General features: G+C 37.7%; 1 protein-coding gene across 2 annotated transcripts in view; it reads left to right on the top strand.

The window, feature by feature from the left end:
• Positions 1–16567, top strand: part of MAN1A1 (mannosidase alpha class 1A member 1) — a 161733-nt gene that overhangs the window by 49828 nt on the left and 95338 nt on the right. For both annotated transcript variants that reach the window (XM_070496096.1, XM_014840057.3), the window contains exon 5: positions 6613–6693. In XM_070496096.1, the coding sequence (XP_070352197.1) occupies positions 6613–6693 (81 nt within the window). The remainder of the gene's footprint in view (positions 1–6612; positions 6694–16567) is intronic.

The raw sequence follows: 16567 nt of genomic DNA, 5'->3' as shown, positions 1-16567 counted from the left end.
GGTAATGAAATTTATAGAATATGTGGAAATTTTCTCCAGATAACAATTTCTTATATAAAACGCCAGTAAAGCCCAAAGCTCTATTGAAATTGTCCTTAAAAAGCATTTTTCTTCATTGAGGTAAAGTAATATCTCCGTATGAGAGGCCACACTTTGAGAATGACAAATGGTAAATGATTAGCTTGCTCCAGACACTAACTAGCAACACACTGAGACTGTGGTCTTTGGCAGCACCTGGATTGTACCTTTGATTGTAATGAACACCCTATGTTTTAGATAACAGAGATACTGGTGGCGAAAGTGACTTTATTTTTCAGTTTAAAGATCCAGGTTGTTCTCTTATCCTCTTGAATGCCATCCTACTTTTCAGGAGAATAAGCTGTAGGGTTCCCTATCGGAAGGATGTAAATTGACCTCAAGAAGCAACTTTGGATCTTCTCAAATGCCTGAATGAGTGCTTGGCAGAGGTCCAGAGTTCCATGCCGTAGAGCATGGAAGAAGGAGTTTTTGTCTTAGTATTGCTCTTGTAAAAGATCTGTTTAGAGCAGCATTACATCCTGATGGGTGCAGATAACTAAGTTAATTATCCTGTTGTGTGGAGTTACTCAGTGTGCTCTACCTGAATGCTAATCAGTGCTGCCAAGGGTGATGGTTTGGGTTTTGGCCATACAAGGATGCTGAGCCGTTCTCTCCGACAGTGATTAGTGATAGATTGTACTACTGCCTGATGGCCCCTCTGGACCTGCATGGGAAAACCAACCTGTTGACATAGGGAAGACAGTTATTTGCTTATCTTTGTGGCCCAGAGAACTTACACTTTGTTCTTCCCATGAGGTTTATCACGTTACTTAAATATGAAACTAAAAGCTGCTAGGACATATGATACACTAAGTTACACTGTTTAATATTGCAATTTAATCTGTTAAAAGGAGTTTTATATTTACTCTTAATGCTCAAAATGTTAATACAACACACACTTTGAAGTACCATTTATAAATAAAGTTGTTTGCTAAGCGTAAACATAGGCAAGGCTTACAGGCAGTTATCTGTCTGTAATCAATGGTTTTGGAAAATCTCATGTTGTTTCCAATGTTTCTCAATAAGATAAAGCATAGTTATTATGTATTATAGTAGCGGAGCAGTTGTTATTAAACATAGTTACTGCGTTGGCTTATGGTGGGGCAGCCAACGTTTTCATGCTTGCTTGCTTCTCGCTTATGGAAGTTCATTGAGAAGAACAGGAACAGAGAGTTTGGAGAAATAGCTAGTAAAGAAGTAGTCTCTGATTTCAGGCCTCAGAGAATTACCCTTTAAAAACTCTAAGAATTGAGATGAAGCACTTAAAATAGAATCAAAATATTTCTCAAAACGAAAGTTCTTTTCCAAGAGCTCTTTTTCAATATCAATCAGATCTATCATGCTGTGTGGAATTGTAAGATAAGAATTAGGGAGAATTCCTTAAACTTGGTGCAAGTTTGATTCTAAATAATTATCATCAGGCTTGAAGGTGCAAAGAAACAATATATCTGTTCTTCAGAGGCAGCTTGCACCTCTGTAATTCCTCAAAGGAAACTGTGGCTGAATCCATTCTAATAACCTAAATTTGTCGTTCTAGTGCTCCAGCCCATTATTTCACTTACTGAAATATATTAAAATTTATCATTTTATAGATAATTTTGGTGAATAAGTTGTTTATTAAAAAATACAAAATACAACCTAATAAATTTCTCTCACTTGTTTAAAATGCTCTCTTGTCTAGTGGGAGGAGATTGGTCTTTCAGGCACTTGTTTTAAAACAGGAATTTTGAATTGTTCACTTTCCCTCTTGCTCAGATAGGCTTAGCTTCCTGTGCCCGTGAGCTCATGATCTGTGGATTTTAAGGAAGCCTTTCCCAGTAGAGAGAGAGAGCATAATGTTAAGGATTAGGGGGGGAAGACATACAAAACGGTTTATTAAATTAAACTCTTTTTTTCCCATTTTAGCAGTCTTTATCACTTTATCTCATAAGTTTACATATAATATGGATAGTAAACCAGAGGACAGAAATATTAAGGAAAAGGATAAACTTAAGGTGGAAATTATCCATCTAAGACATCCAAGGCAATGTGAGAGATTAGTACTAAGGCCTAATTTTTCCATGATTTGTAATACTCACCTCTGGATTTTTTGTGTAAACTTAGTTATACCATGTATTTTATTAAATTTATATTTGAATCTGGCTTAGTGTGTTCTTTGATTTAAAGGCTATCAGTAGAGGAACGTTGAAATGAAAGAGAAGTTTTTCCAATCCAAATTTTTTGGTGTGTATGCCTTTAGCCAAAAATTTCCAATTTCCACTTGCTCGTAAGTTGTGATATTAACTAACAGATGCATGCAATTTAAGCAGAAGACTGGACCTACTTCTCAAACTGGCAGTCGCATACAACTGTGTGCTAGAAGCCATAGAATACATGGGACATATTCCTGGAACGCAACCTTACTTAAAAATTTAAGCAAGTTATTTACTTTCAGACAAGCACAGATGAAGGAGACTGCAAAGTCTGCATTAATTGTTAGGAGGAATCACACAAGATTTTAGTGATACAGGCTGTTTGGGGCTCCCCTCCTTTACATACTGTCCTCCTCTTGCCCCAGCTCCTCTTCTCTCATTAGGATAAGTCACTGGAAAAGTTTTAGAACATCTTAAAAGACACTGCATGAGTATTAATAGGATGAATATATTCATTTAAACTTAATATGATTATTTTAATAGAAATAGGAATCATAAGTTTGTAAAAAAGGCCTAAAGCCCTCAGATTGTAGAAATTCACTTTTGAAAATCCAGATACCATATAAAGTATATCAAGCCCCAAGGGAAGTTTGGTCAAGATACTATATTTCAAAAGAGGATTTTTAGCCATTGAGAAATATGACTCCCATGAGGGTCAGAGAAGATGTATTGTTCTGCATTCTAGAATTTAGGATATTATGATTCTGGAGTTTCTGATTTTCCAGCGGCACTTAGTTTATTTAGGCTGAGCTGCTGTCCAGTGGAAATGGCGGCAGCTCTTTGTTGAGTGTTTCACCTGTGCCAGGCATTGTGCACAGTGCTGTCCACTCACAGACTCACCGTGCCTTGTAAGGAATGCATTGTCCCTTTGTACAAATGAGAAAACCAAGACTCAGAGAGAATAAGTGACTTGCCTAGGACCTTACAGTCAGCCAGCTTCTGAACCAACCTTCCGTCCCAGGTCTTTCTGACTTTAGGGTAGTGTTTTTATCGTCTGCTGCCCCAGTATAGCCAACCAATTTGTTATGGTGGGAGAATTTTTATCTTGTTAGTCATTTTCATCTAAGGCTCTGTAAAGAATGACCAAAAGTATCTAAATTTCAGTCTTCTGACCTAAAACATAATATAGCCCAGATTATTGAAAGAGCTCTCAAATTAAGCTTTCTAAATAGTTTAGATTTAACTTTGAAAAAAGGAAAGGGAAAAAAATTATATTTTTGGAATTCAAATGTAGTTCTGGTTTTCAAAAGAAGGAAGATATGATAACTGTTGAGTACTACTCATGGTGATGTGCCATCTCTGAGCAAGCTTTTTAGAGATGAGGACACTGCAGTCACTGGGAACCTGCATAGATTCACTAACAAGCCAGATTTGCTTCTTGGACAGGCTCACTAGGCTATTAGACCCATGAAATTCAAGACAAAACAACTAACACTGAGCATGCCACTTTGCAAGGTCATCTCTCAATATCTTACAGACAGAGCAAGATAAATAGAATCTAGATTCTAGAATACATTGCTGGATCAATAACTGGTTGAACAACTGTACCCAACAGGTGATTGATGTCTAACTGAGGGTGTATTTCTGTAGTGTTTGACATGCCTCAGTCCTCTACCTTGCAATAATTTTTATCAGATGTCTATATAAAAGTCCTGATTATCCAAAATTTTTATAGCAGGGAGAGAGAATGCATATCTAATGAACCCATAGCCAGAATAATAATATAAAATCATCTTAACAGGCTTCAGTAGGCAGAAATGTGGAGGACTATTCTCAGGTTTAAAAACTGAAAAACAAGTGTAAATTGAGAGTGATATGATTTGAGAGTTTAAATTCATTAGATTTTATTATTAGACATTGTTACCTTTACACATAAGAAATATAGCTGTGTGAACCAAAATAAATGAATGGATTCACTTCCATTACTTATCAGTAATTCTGTGGAATATTAAAGCTTTTTTGTTGTTGTTAGTGCCATCAGGTCGATTCTGACTCCTAGTGACCCTGTGTACAGCAGAATGGAACCCTGCCTGGTCTATTTGTGCCGTCTTCTCACCTTCCAGTTCAATATCAGACAATGCTCCGCTGCTATTCAAAGGGTTTTCATGGCCAATTTTTTCATTAGTGGGTGGCCAGGTCCTTCTTCCTAGTCTTAATCTGAAAGTTCCACTGAAACCTGTCCACCATGGGTGACCCTGCTGGTACTTGAAATGCCAGTGATATAGCTTTCAGCATCACAGCAACGTGCAGCCACCACAGTATGACAACCAACTGACAGACAGGGGGTCTGGTTGCCTGCCCAGGAAATGAACCCAGACTGTGGCAGTGAGAGCCCCAAATCTTAACCTACTAGACCATGTGGGCTGGCTATGAAAGCTTTTACCAATATTTGCATAATACTCATTCAGAGTGATACACCTCACAGACAAATTGCACCTGTATGGAATGCTTTTAACCAAATTATATTAGGTACATGTTACGAATTATGAAATACAACTAAATGAACTCATCAGAGAGTCTTATATTATGATGCTTTTGCCTAACTCCAGCCTAGTAATTCTTTCTCCTAAGTTTTCATAATCTCTGTTTTGCAGGACATGTTTTGAAAAATTTTGTTAACTAAACAGTTACTTAGCTTTAATTGTTAGAGCCTTATGCCTTTTTAGACAGATCCTGTGGGAATTAAATGAAAATATCTCTCCTTTCCCCCACCCCCACCCCCCGGAATTGTGTTCTCCCACTAAAATATAGACTCCATGAGTTTGAGGACCTTGTTAGTCTTCATTGCCACGTTCCAAGAACCAAGTGTCTGGCACATAGCAGTTGCTTAATAAATGCTTGTTAAAGGGAATAATATCTCAGATGATTTTGGTGAAGCACACCTACCAGATATTGACTCCATACATTAAAGCTTGCTCTTAGCCCCTATGACTATCGGTGAATGGTTTGACATTAGGCAAAAGTGAACAATTGCTGAGTAGGCCCAATGAACATGAAAACTAGCTAACTAAAGCTTGAAGTGTACCTTACATCTATTATAGGTTAGCTGTGGTAAATTACCAAGTAACAGAATGCAGAACAGATCCATTTAGTAGTCAGATGTAAAATAATAAAAGTATTGGCAATAATTACTAACTATATGCCATAATTATGTGACCATTAATAAAGAGATGGTATTATCTCTGGTATTATTATCTATGGTATTATCACGTAAGGTGGTAGAGGAGTCAGGAGAGCAGAGTGTGGACCAGGAATCAGAGTACTCAAGTTCAAATCCTGATTCAACCATTTATTAGTTATCTGACCTTTAAAAAGTCACAGTAACCACTATAAATCTCAGTTTCTCAATTTGTAAAATGGACATAAAAACAGTAATTATTTCACAGGGTTGGTTTGAGGATTAAAAGACAGAGTCCATGTAAAGAGATTAGCGTAGGGACCGGCCCGGTGGCGCAGTGGTTAAGTTTGCATGTTCTACTTCTCGGCGGCCCAGGGTTTTCTGGTTCAGATCCTGGGTGCAAACATGGCACTGCTTGGCAAGCCATGCTGTGGCAGGCGTCCCACATATAAAGTAGAGGAAGATGGGCACGGATGTTAGCTCAGGGCCTGGCTTCCTCAGCAAAAGAAGAGGAGGACTGGCAGTAGTTAGCTCAGGGCTAATCTTCCTCAAAAAACAAAAAAAGAGATTAGCATAGGATCTGGCACATTTTAAGTAATAATAAAAGCAAGCTATTATAAGTGTAAATAAGAACTGTTTCAGCAGGGTACACCATGCATTATGGTTATCATCTCCTTTATGCGAAGATGACATTTCTTCTCAGAGAGATGTGACCATCCCAGGCCACAGGCAGAAAGTTGGGAACCAGCACTAGAACCCAAGACCCCCAACTTCAACTCCTATTTGCATTCCAGCTGTGCTACTTTCACATGATGTGAGAAGAATGCCAGAATAATGTTGAACCACCAGCCAAAGAATAGAAGGTCTGGCAGACAAATGAATAAAATAAACGAAGGACACAGAATTGGAAAATAATATGTCCTGGCCCTTTCGCCTGTGCACAAATAGAGAATACTGAGTGTTGTCGCTGCTGTTGAATAGAGGGAAGAAGTAACTTTATTTTATAAATATTTTTAGAATTGTCATTTTGATTCAAAATTATTTTATCTATTTGTGTATATTTTGATACTGTTAAAAGACTTTTCCCTCTTGCGCAAAAATCTCTCTGGGCAAGCATATAAGATTGAAGAAAATGTAAATACTCAGTACACTTGATCATGATGGTATTTTTCTCAATTGTATACTGTCATTTATATATGAACTGCCTTTATTTTGTTTCCACAGAAAGCTGAAGTTTCTGTTTTTGAAGTAAATATACGCTTTGTTGGTGGACTACTCTCAGCGTACTATCTGTCTGGAGAAGAGGTGAGATGAAAAGTGACATATAAATCTGAATTATAAAGTGTCTTAAAATTACATTTTTAGAGTAAAATATGCCTTTTGTGGTATCCGTTAAATTTTCATAGTTTGATGGGCCTCTAGCATATCATGAATTTCATATAATATGTACTAATTAAATGAGCACACTGGGAAAGTTTGGCAGGACATGTCAGGAAATGTTAAGCAATGCCTTTAAAAAAGCCTGGTTCCATTATGTTATGTATGGTCTGGTTACAATTACAAATTATGTGTGCCGTTGGACAAATTAAAGAGGTTTAGTGTAATGGCAGGCTTGTGGATGAATCTTTTCTTTAAAAATTATTGTAATGTTAGTATACTGTTAGCTTAATAAAAACTTTTTAAAGTGAAGAAAGCTTGGCAGGTAAGATATAAAAATTACAGTATTTAAGAAATTGGGGGGCTAAGGGAGATATTCGCTTTCACTGAGGACCCAGTGAGAAGTAATGTAGGCCAGTGTCCCTGTGTACAGCGCTGCGGAGCTCTTCCTGGGGGAGGCTCAGTTAATTATCTGCTGCTCAGAACAAAGCAGGAATTTTTAATTGAGCTGCCTTTTATTGATAGATCTAGAAAGGATTTTTGTATCATACTCATAAAGAGTACAGAGGCTATTTTCTTGAAAGGTTTTGGACAACCTTATGAATAACCTAACTGTTCACTAAGAGTTTTTGGAATGGACCTCACCTTTAATGTTGACAGTGTTAAGAGCTCATGTCAAAGAAAAAGAGTCTTCTGTTTCAATTGCATGTCAATCAGGTTTGTGTTAGCCTCAGCATTCTGGCTAGGGGAAGAGTGGATCTTGCCTAGTGTAGTATTTCATGTATTTCTATGCTCCTTCGAAAAGATTTAAGCAGAGCAATAAATGTTTAATGAGAAAAGCTGCTTTAGCATTGTTCCTGTCTCTCAGGTACTTTTCTAGCCATCACAAAACAGCCCACATAATCTTGACATTCTCTCTCTCTCTCGATTTTATTTTACTATAGAGATATCGAAGTATATAGATGGCTTCTATATTCACCTCTATCTGTCCTGTTTAAGTGTTAAATTCTGTTCTTCATTGTGGACATTGTCACCTTCTCAGCCAGAGTAGTGAGACCTTCTGGTACATTACACTTCTCTTTCCCCTTTTCCAGTCCCAAATCATTTCACTTGTTTGGTTTGGTTTAGGGTGTTCTAAGCATTAAGCCAGGGAATTTCTATTTCTAAAAAGTTATGTGTAAAATTAACTGATGTTATTTTAGTTAACAAGTTTCTGCTTTTAGAGTACTTGTCTTTGAGTATCCAAGGCCTGGGTGTTCTCATTGTTTTTGACGTGGCATACTTAGGAAGACCTTGGTTTTAACTTCTTCATCATGTATGTGGAGGTGAGACCATTTGGACGAAACAAAGATTGCGTCCTTCTATAGCTGGGCTCAAATAGGACAAGCCAGCATACAAAGAAAAAATACGTATTTCTTCTAAATATGCGTTATATTTAATTAGGATACTTTTTAACTCATAACAATGTCTTATATACATATATTTGTTTCTGTATATGTGTATACTTATTATAGACATATATGTTTGTGCACTATATGAATATAATACCCTAGATATTATAGTTTGCCTATAGATGATAATCAGTTGCCTAAGACCTTGTAAGGGTATTTTTTTATTTTATACTTAGCTAACTTTAGTAAACAAAGGACTACAAAGAACACTACTATTGAATATAATTATTTGTTTAGTATGTTTGCTTTGTCCTTATCCCTGTGCAAAACGTGGTTTTTGTTATATCTAGATTTTCTATATTTTATTTCTATGATAAAAATTATTTAAAGTATTTCCTGTCTTATATATTTTTCTACTTGTATGGAGTACATTTTAATTTTAGTTCATAAAGATTCACCTTCTCGGCATAATTTTTGCTTAACTATTCCCCAAATGTTGGACAGTTGGGTTATTTCCAGTATTGCTGTATTTTGAATAATATAGCTATAATCAGCCAATAAACATTTGTTCTCTAAAGTGGGGTTGCGAGGTAAGAAGTGATTAGTAGTGCTAGACTACATTAACATCATCTCCTGTTTCTTCCTCCCAGTTACCCCATCGCTGACAAGTGGCTTTCATTTGACCAGTACACTCAGGGGAATTGGCTATCAGGAATGTGATCAAGGAAAATTATTTTACACCAAGTCTCTGCTTGAGCCATTTGTCTCCATATCAAAATGAAAAGTGGAGCATTCATTTAATAGAAAGAACATCAACATGACCAAATGATGAATTGGTTGGTTTCAGATTGTTGATAAAGTTCTATACTACACACTTTTATGTAGATCAAGGTATTTACTAAGATAGTGCAGGAAAATTTATCTTCCTAAATTATCTCATAGAGAGGCTAAGAATCACCATAATTCAACATTCTCATTTCATCGCTGAGGCTCAGAAGTGTTTTGAGAACATCTTACATAAGCTTGGCTCTTAAATTTATATTGTAAAAATCAAAGAGAAAGTATTACTGATTTATGATCCATGCTTCAGCAAAATTACAATTAGAAACACTGAACAATAATCAAGAATGCCAATGGTACTCTAAACCTGCCAGAAAAACAATAAAACCATGAAATACCCATTGATAAATATTTTGATTACAGGGACATATTCAAAAACTTAAAATTTTCTACTGCAGTTAAAATATTTTGCAGTACCATTACAAAAAAAAAAAGTCAAGCCACAAGATTTTCAGAATCTATATAAGAAATGCAAACAGCCACAAGTATGACAAACAGATAGGATTGAGATAAGATGAATGCTAAATAGGGATGATCAGTATTAAAAACAAATAAAAGGGATAACATTGCTCTAAGTTCAAGGGAAACCAGAGTCTTCATTGGAGAGAGTAAATAGCAGCAACTAGAATATCATTACCCAAAATATGTTCTACAGATCACTAGTTTCTATAGATATGGCAGGATAAATCTGTATCTGCATACATACTAAAAATAAATTCGTAAAAGGCTACATCCTATATTCTTTCTTAGAAATTCACAGTGCACAGAAAAAGAAACTGATTTAGTTTTATTTATCCCTGTGTTTTCTTCACTTGCTTACCTATAACCCCCCCTCTGTTTTTTTATAAACCTGTTTTTCTGTAACCTTTGCTAATACTGAGATATAAGTGTTGTTTCCCAGGACAAATTTTGGGAAACACCACCGTGGAATAAGAGTAACTGAAGCAAAAATGATATTGAAAATTTGCAAATGCGAAACAAGACATTACAAGAGAAGATGATATGTGTAGAAAATAGTATGTATTTATTTTACAACAGAAACCAATAGCTATATTGAGCAGAAAGTGAATTTAATAAGACATAGTAATGCCACAGAATCAGAGAGAAGGCTGAAGAACAAGTTGAACTGATGGTCTCAAGTTGCCACAGAGGATCTCTATGGCCTGAAGATCACCCTGGGACGTCCTAGAATTAATAAACATACTCTATTTTTTTCTACCCTTATCAAGACACAAAGTCCCAGGAGAAAGAGGTCAATTGGCAGTTTTGGTTACAAGTGGCCCCTTGGGGATCTTGGGGAATGAAAGAGAGGATATGATAGACGTCTTCCACAGGGTTTGAGTTCAGTATCTCATGGAGACTGAGTATAGATAATTCCTGAACAGGATATCAAAACCCTATTGAAAAGGTGGGGAGAATAGATGTTTGGGAGCCAAAAAAAAAGATGTAATTCCACTCTGGTGACTAAGGATGTCAGAGGAAATAGACAAATCATGTGAAAACTGATAATTTAATGATATACTTGAAAAAACTTTTCCTCATTTGAAAAACTACTTTATTCTGTAAGTTAGGAGAGAACATTTAGAACTACCAAGGTGTTTAATCCTCAAAGGAAACATTTGACTAGTATGTTTTAAGTATGTGAGCTAGAAAAACAAAAAGCCAATTCCTAGAAGCTAAAGAGATTGAGGAACTAGCTTTCAATGAAAAAAGAAAATGAGGATATCTGATCCAAATAAATAGATATAGATATATATGTATATGTTATATATATATCTCTAGTGAAGATATATATATATATATATATATATATATATATAATATTTGTTGGATATATGTAATAGATTGTTTTTTTTGAGGAAGATTAGCCCTGAGCTAACTGCTGCCCATCCTGCTCTTTTTTTTTTTTCGAGGAAGATTAGCTCTGAGCTAACCACTGCCAGTCCTCCTCTTTTTTTGCTGAGGAAGACTGACCCTGAGCCAACATCCATGCCCATCTTCCTCTACTTTATATGTGGGATGCCTACCACAGCATGGCTTTTGCCAAGCGGTGCCATGTCCGCACCTAGGATCCAAACCGGCAAACCCAAGGCTGCCGAGAAGCGGAATATGCAAACTTAACCACTGCACCACCGGGCCAGCCCATCCTCTTCTTTTTGCTGAGGAAGACTGGCCCTGAGCTAACATTCGTGCCCATCTTCCTCTGCTTTATATGTGGGACGCCTGCCACAGCATGGCTTGCCAAGTGGTGCCACGTGCACACCCTGGATCCAAACCAGCGAACCTCGGGCTGCCGAAGTGGAAGGTGCACACTTAACCACTGCACCGCCAGGTCAGCCCCTGTAATAGATTCTTATATTAGATCAGTTTACTCTGCTGAGATAGCCTTCATTTTGAAGACAGCAGAAGTTTTCCCCAGATTAACCTTAAGAAATCCATTGCTCCAGCTATCAGTACAAAAGATTGCTGAAGAACTTACTAAAAAAGAGAAGTAGCTAATACCACTCAGTTTAAGAATATCAAGGGGAAGACAGAAAAAGGAGATTGGATTCTAGAGTGGGGAAGAGAGAATTGAGAATGTGAGTTTAGTGGTGGAAAGATCTATTTTTTTTCATAAGAGGATTCACACACTGGGGGGTTTAGAGGGCTAGAGATTAATTTTATAGAGTTTGTTTAGTGATGGATAATCATAAAAGTGTTTAGAAATCCCTTAGAAAATTAGGATGCGTTATGGAATTACCTTTCAAACTCAGTGTCTGCCACAGTCTGCTAAAGAGAGAAAGTCATCTCCCAGGCCATCCGTCTCCTGCCTCGTTCTGCAAAGAAATTAAAATGACTTACAGAAAACGTGTATAATACACACAGGGCTGTGGAAAACAGGTAATAAAGTCAGAGAGTATTAAAGTCACAGGTAAGATTAACAAACAGCTGGTACAGCAACTAGGCTTTTGGCAGAAATTTGTCTTCAGGTTTCCTAGTGACCAGAGCGAAAAAGGGGAGAGAATTAACAGTATTTCAGGTTTTCTATTTTTATGAACAGTAAAAATTTGATAACACAAAATAACCCACATATAATATTACCTGTGTACATACTAAAGTTTCCATAAAACGTGGAACTATCTAGTATAAACAACAAACAATACACTTGGATCCACAAGAAATACATTAGCACCCCTCTCCCCAAATCCTACCTAAATTGTAACAGTTGGCCTCAGATTTATCCTGTTCTCTCAAATATATGAAAGGTAGTTTAATTATGGTCTCTAATAAAGTTGATTTGAATCTAGAAAGCAGAGACATCAACAGAAGGCATAATTGAAAGAAAATGACAGGAATTTTTTAAAAAATCACAGTACCTCAAGATCAAAATATATTAAGCCTATACAATGAATAAATAACAGATTTGAGCAAGACAAGTAAAAGAGAGACTAGGAATAATAGCACAATGGAACAGAAAATTTACTTAATCAAATTCTTGACCAATATTTACTGTGTTACAGACAATGAGAATTTTTCTGTAAAATACCTATACAATGCCACAATCAGAATATAACATTGGATCGGCCAGCCCAGTGGTGCAACAGTTAAGTTTGCATGTTCTGCTTCAGCTGCCTGGGGTTCACTGGTTCGGATCCCAGGTGCAGACCTGTGCACTGCTTGTCAAGCCATGCTGTGGCAGGCGTCCCACATATAAAGTAGAGGAAGATGGGCATGGATGTTAGCTCAGGGCCAATCTTCCTCAGCAAAAAGAGGACGATTGGCAGCAGATGTTATCTCAGGGCTAATCTTCCTCAAAAAAAAAAAAATATGTATATAAGATTGGAAACATATGATACACATTTAAATTGGTGAAACCACATGAAAATTTTAAAATAGTCTCTTAAATAACTAGATCAGAGAATGAATCTATAATATTAAAATGGCTGTTTAACAAATAACCAAAGTATAAGCATCCCTTTAAATTCTGTGGAAAATGGCCAAAGTTGTACTAGAGAAATACATAGTTCTAAATGTCTATATTGTAAAAAAATTACTATACAGGTAACTAAGTCTATATTTTATTAATTAGAAAAAAGAAAATAGAAATAAGAAAAGTTAGAATATAAGTAGATTTTAAAATGAGGAAAAAGGCTGGACTTACAGAGCTTCTTCTCCCTCCTGCTCATCAGTATTCTCACTGAGAAGAGTTTTCTGAGAAAGAACGTGGTAACAGGAAGAGCCATGTTATTCATGTGTTAAGCAACAGAGCTGTTTGATGAGGGTGAGTTTGAGGGGCACCCTCAGCAGGAAGGCTCTCACAGGTGTGTGTTGGCAAAGTAGCGTGTTGACATGGTGGTGGTCAGAATGGGAGTGACCCAGATAAAGCAGTGAGGGATGTGTCCACAGGCACAGTCACACCTTGGGAGAGCCAAGTATCTCCTCAGTAGGTGTTGGTTGTGTTCCTGTCGCATGCTGGACACTCTTCTTTGCTGTGAGATATTCTTGAGAACAGAATCCCCTCAAATCCCTGCACTTGTGGAGCTTATCTTTTAGTGAGGAAATGTAACTCTCATAAACCAAAACTGGGAAGAAACTGGTAAGAAAAAATGGTGTGTGCTTTGGTTAGTTTTAGCTTTGGTGTGACAGGACAGTTACGCAGGCCGAAAACTGACTCAGAGATGTCTGTCTGACCTGACCCTTATACTTCCAGCATCTTCCCTCCTCCCTCAGTTCTCCACTTGAACACTAAATAAAGGTGTAATCGTGTCACACAGCCCTTCTTGCAAACCTCCACCAGTCCCTGTGGCCTTAAAAGTTGAGTCTCTTTGATGTGGTGTACAGAGCCTTCATCATCTGGCCTGAGCTCACCTCTTCTGGTTTTGTTCATTACCCCTCTCACACACCTTCTCTCCAACTACGATGGGCTTTTTCCCCCCAAATGCCCTAAGCACATCTGTGTGCTTTTTATATCCACATTCCCTCCACCTAGAATGGCTTTCACCTTGCTCCTTCCACCTGCCCCCAACCCAGACATGCCCCTCGGTGAGACCCTCCCTGACTGTACTGCCCACACCACCCCCACTCCTGCTAGGCGGAGTCAGGCACTTCCTTCATTGCATTCTCTGCATATGCTACTTTTACAGCTTGTCATTTATGGGTCTCTGCGTCGTCTTACCTCCTCACCCCCTTTTCCCCAGTAGAATTTGTACAACTCAAAAAAAGGAGTAAGTTTCCACTGTTTTTATATCCCATTGCTTAGCCCTGTGTGCCTAGCGCTAGAAAATGTTTAGTAAATGATTGTTGACTAAACCTTTATTAGATTGTCTGTGGCCTTTATTTTTTAAAACCCCAACAGAAAATTCTTCCAATAGCTTTTCAAATAAAACCTGTACATTGATAACATAAATAAGCAATTGGCCCTGAAGGCTTGAGGTAGAAGATGGAGAGGGAGAAAATATTACGTAATAAGGGGATTGAAAATATGCCTGATCTCTAACCCCCTGTATAAGCCCCTGCAACTCCACCCCACTCCCCACCTCCACCCCACTCCCCACCTCCACCCCATCTCCCCTCCTCAACCCCCTCTGCCCACCTCCACCCCCTCTCCCCACCTCCACCCCCTCTCCCAACCCCAGCAGAACAGCTTCCTTTTTATCTGTTCTATATGTGCTAGTTCTCTAAAGAGAAAGTTTTGACCACCGGTGAGCTAGAGACTATATCTAAACTTAAATCATAACTAAATATGGCAGATTACTTATTGTGGACCTTTTAAATAGAATTAACGTTAGTTAGAGCATTTTCTGAAATTTTAGACCTAAGATGAAATTATAAAAGGTAAATGTGAGAGAAGTTCTACAACATATGTTTCTTTAATTTGAGGAAACTATCCAGCTAAAACATTCTAAACCATTTAATGACACATTTATGGTAATTTCCTGGAAAGGAACAATTTTAATCATATTTGTTAAATGGTATTGACTGTGTCCTAATGTATTTGTCCCTATGATTTCTTAGAGGTTTAGATCCATCCGTCCATAGACTTTATTAATTTACTGTTAGCATTCGTTATTGAAATTTTTATGAATATAATATTCTGAATAGCTATTTTCACTTAAAAGGTTTAATTTAGTAAAACATGATATTAGAGATAAGTAATTTTGCTTATATTTGTGATTAAATTTCCATGGTTAATGAGTTAACAGCTGTCACATATTGAATATTTCGTTGTGATTGGAAGTTTAATTTGTACTTTAAAGGGGACCTAGGAGTGTATGGAATTGATTCTAAAATAATATACATTTTAGTCAAATGAAATTACTATCTTTCTTGGTCCTGGAGTGAATTACAGAAATCATACCAACTTCTTAACTCAGGTTTGTTATATGCATCTCTCTCTATATAAACCTTTATCCTGTATTTGAAAGTGTTTTCAAAAGCACGGAAGTTTTATCAGCTATAAGAACTTTGTCTCAGCAATTCATAAAAGTCGTTCTACAGTTTACTAATAATTCCAACTCCTAAATTTATTCATGCTCATGTATAAATGGCAGAAGCTGGTCTAGCGTTCCATCTGGTTGATAGAGATGGTAGACCAAACAAGAGCGTTTGGTGCCGAAAGGAAAGAGAGAGTCAGAAAATTAATTTGTTTCTTAATGAAATATTTGTCTCCCTTTTAGTTCAGCACAGCCCTTTGCCCATCGTTGGCAGACTGCAGATTCACATCAGTGAGAAGAGACCTAGGTTATGATGCAGTAATAACCTCAAAATCTCAGTGGTTTAAAACAATGTACTCGGCACAATCTGTATTCTGCCAGAGTCACATGCTCTGCCCATGACTCTGCTTCTCATCATCGGCCCTCCAGAGCCCAGACCAATAGGTCATTTCCAGCCATCTGGGTCATTTCCAGCTGCCACGGCAGGACTTGGGTTTAGGGGGAAGAGGGTGGCAAAAGAGGACCTGCAAAATCACACACTGGCTTTTCACGTGTCTATTGGAAAGGCATCTGTTCGTTCAACTCACATCTCATTGGCCAGAGCAAGTCACATGGCCACTGTAACTTAAAGGGTTGGGGGAAGGGATGCAGTGTTACCAGCATATGCCCAGGAGGAAAATTTCATGAACAACGTTAATGACTGCCATAGTGTCCACCGACTTGGGTTAAACTGTATAGCTTTCTCCACTGCCAAGAGTAGCAGAAGATAGGAATTTGTGAGAAGAGAGAACTTCCTCAAGGCTTCCTAAGCTGGAATCAGTCTGGAAGGAAAAGCCTTCCACCCTGTGGCACCCAGATAGTAAGTGGAGAGTCATGCCCTGGCACAGGAATACATGTCTTCACTAACTTTTCCAATAAAAGCCTACTCCTCCAGCACTTGTCTACAAAGTTTCTGCTTCCCCAAGAAGTATCTTCTCCTTTAGGCTTCTCCCCTTGCCTTCCAAATTTCAGACAGTAAAGTTGACAAACAGATGCAAACCACCTTATAAAAAAGGAATGCCAGGGGCTGGCCCTGTGGCATAGTGCTTAAGTCCACACACTCCACGTCGGTGGCCCAGGGTTCACAGGCCAGATCCCAGGCTCAGACCTACACATCAC

The sequence above is a fragment of the Equus asinus genome, chromosome 24, assembly GCF_041296235.1.
Source record: "Equus asinus isolate D_3611 breed Donkey chromosome 24, EquAss-T2T_v2, whole genome shotgun sequence".
NCBI classification, from domain to species: Eukaryota; Metazoa; Chordata; class Mammalia; order Perissodactyla; family Equidae; genus Equus; species Equus asinus.
Note: the sequence above shows the minus strand (reverse complement) of the source record. Positions and strands in the feature narration are given on the sequence as shown.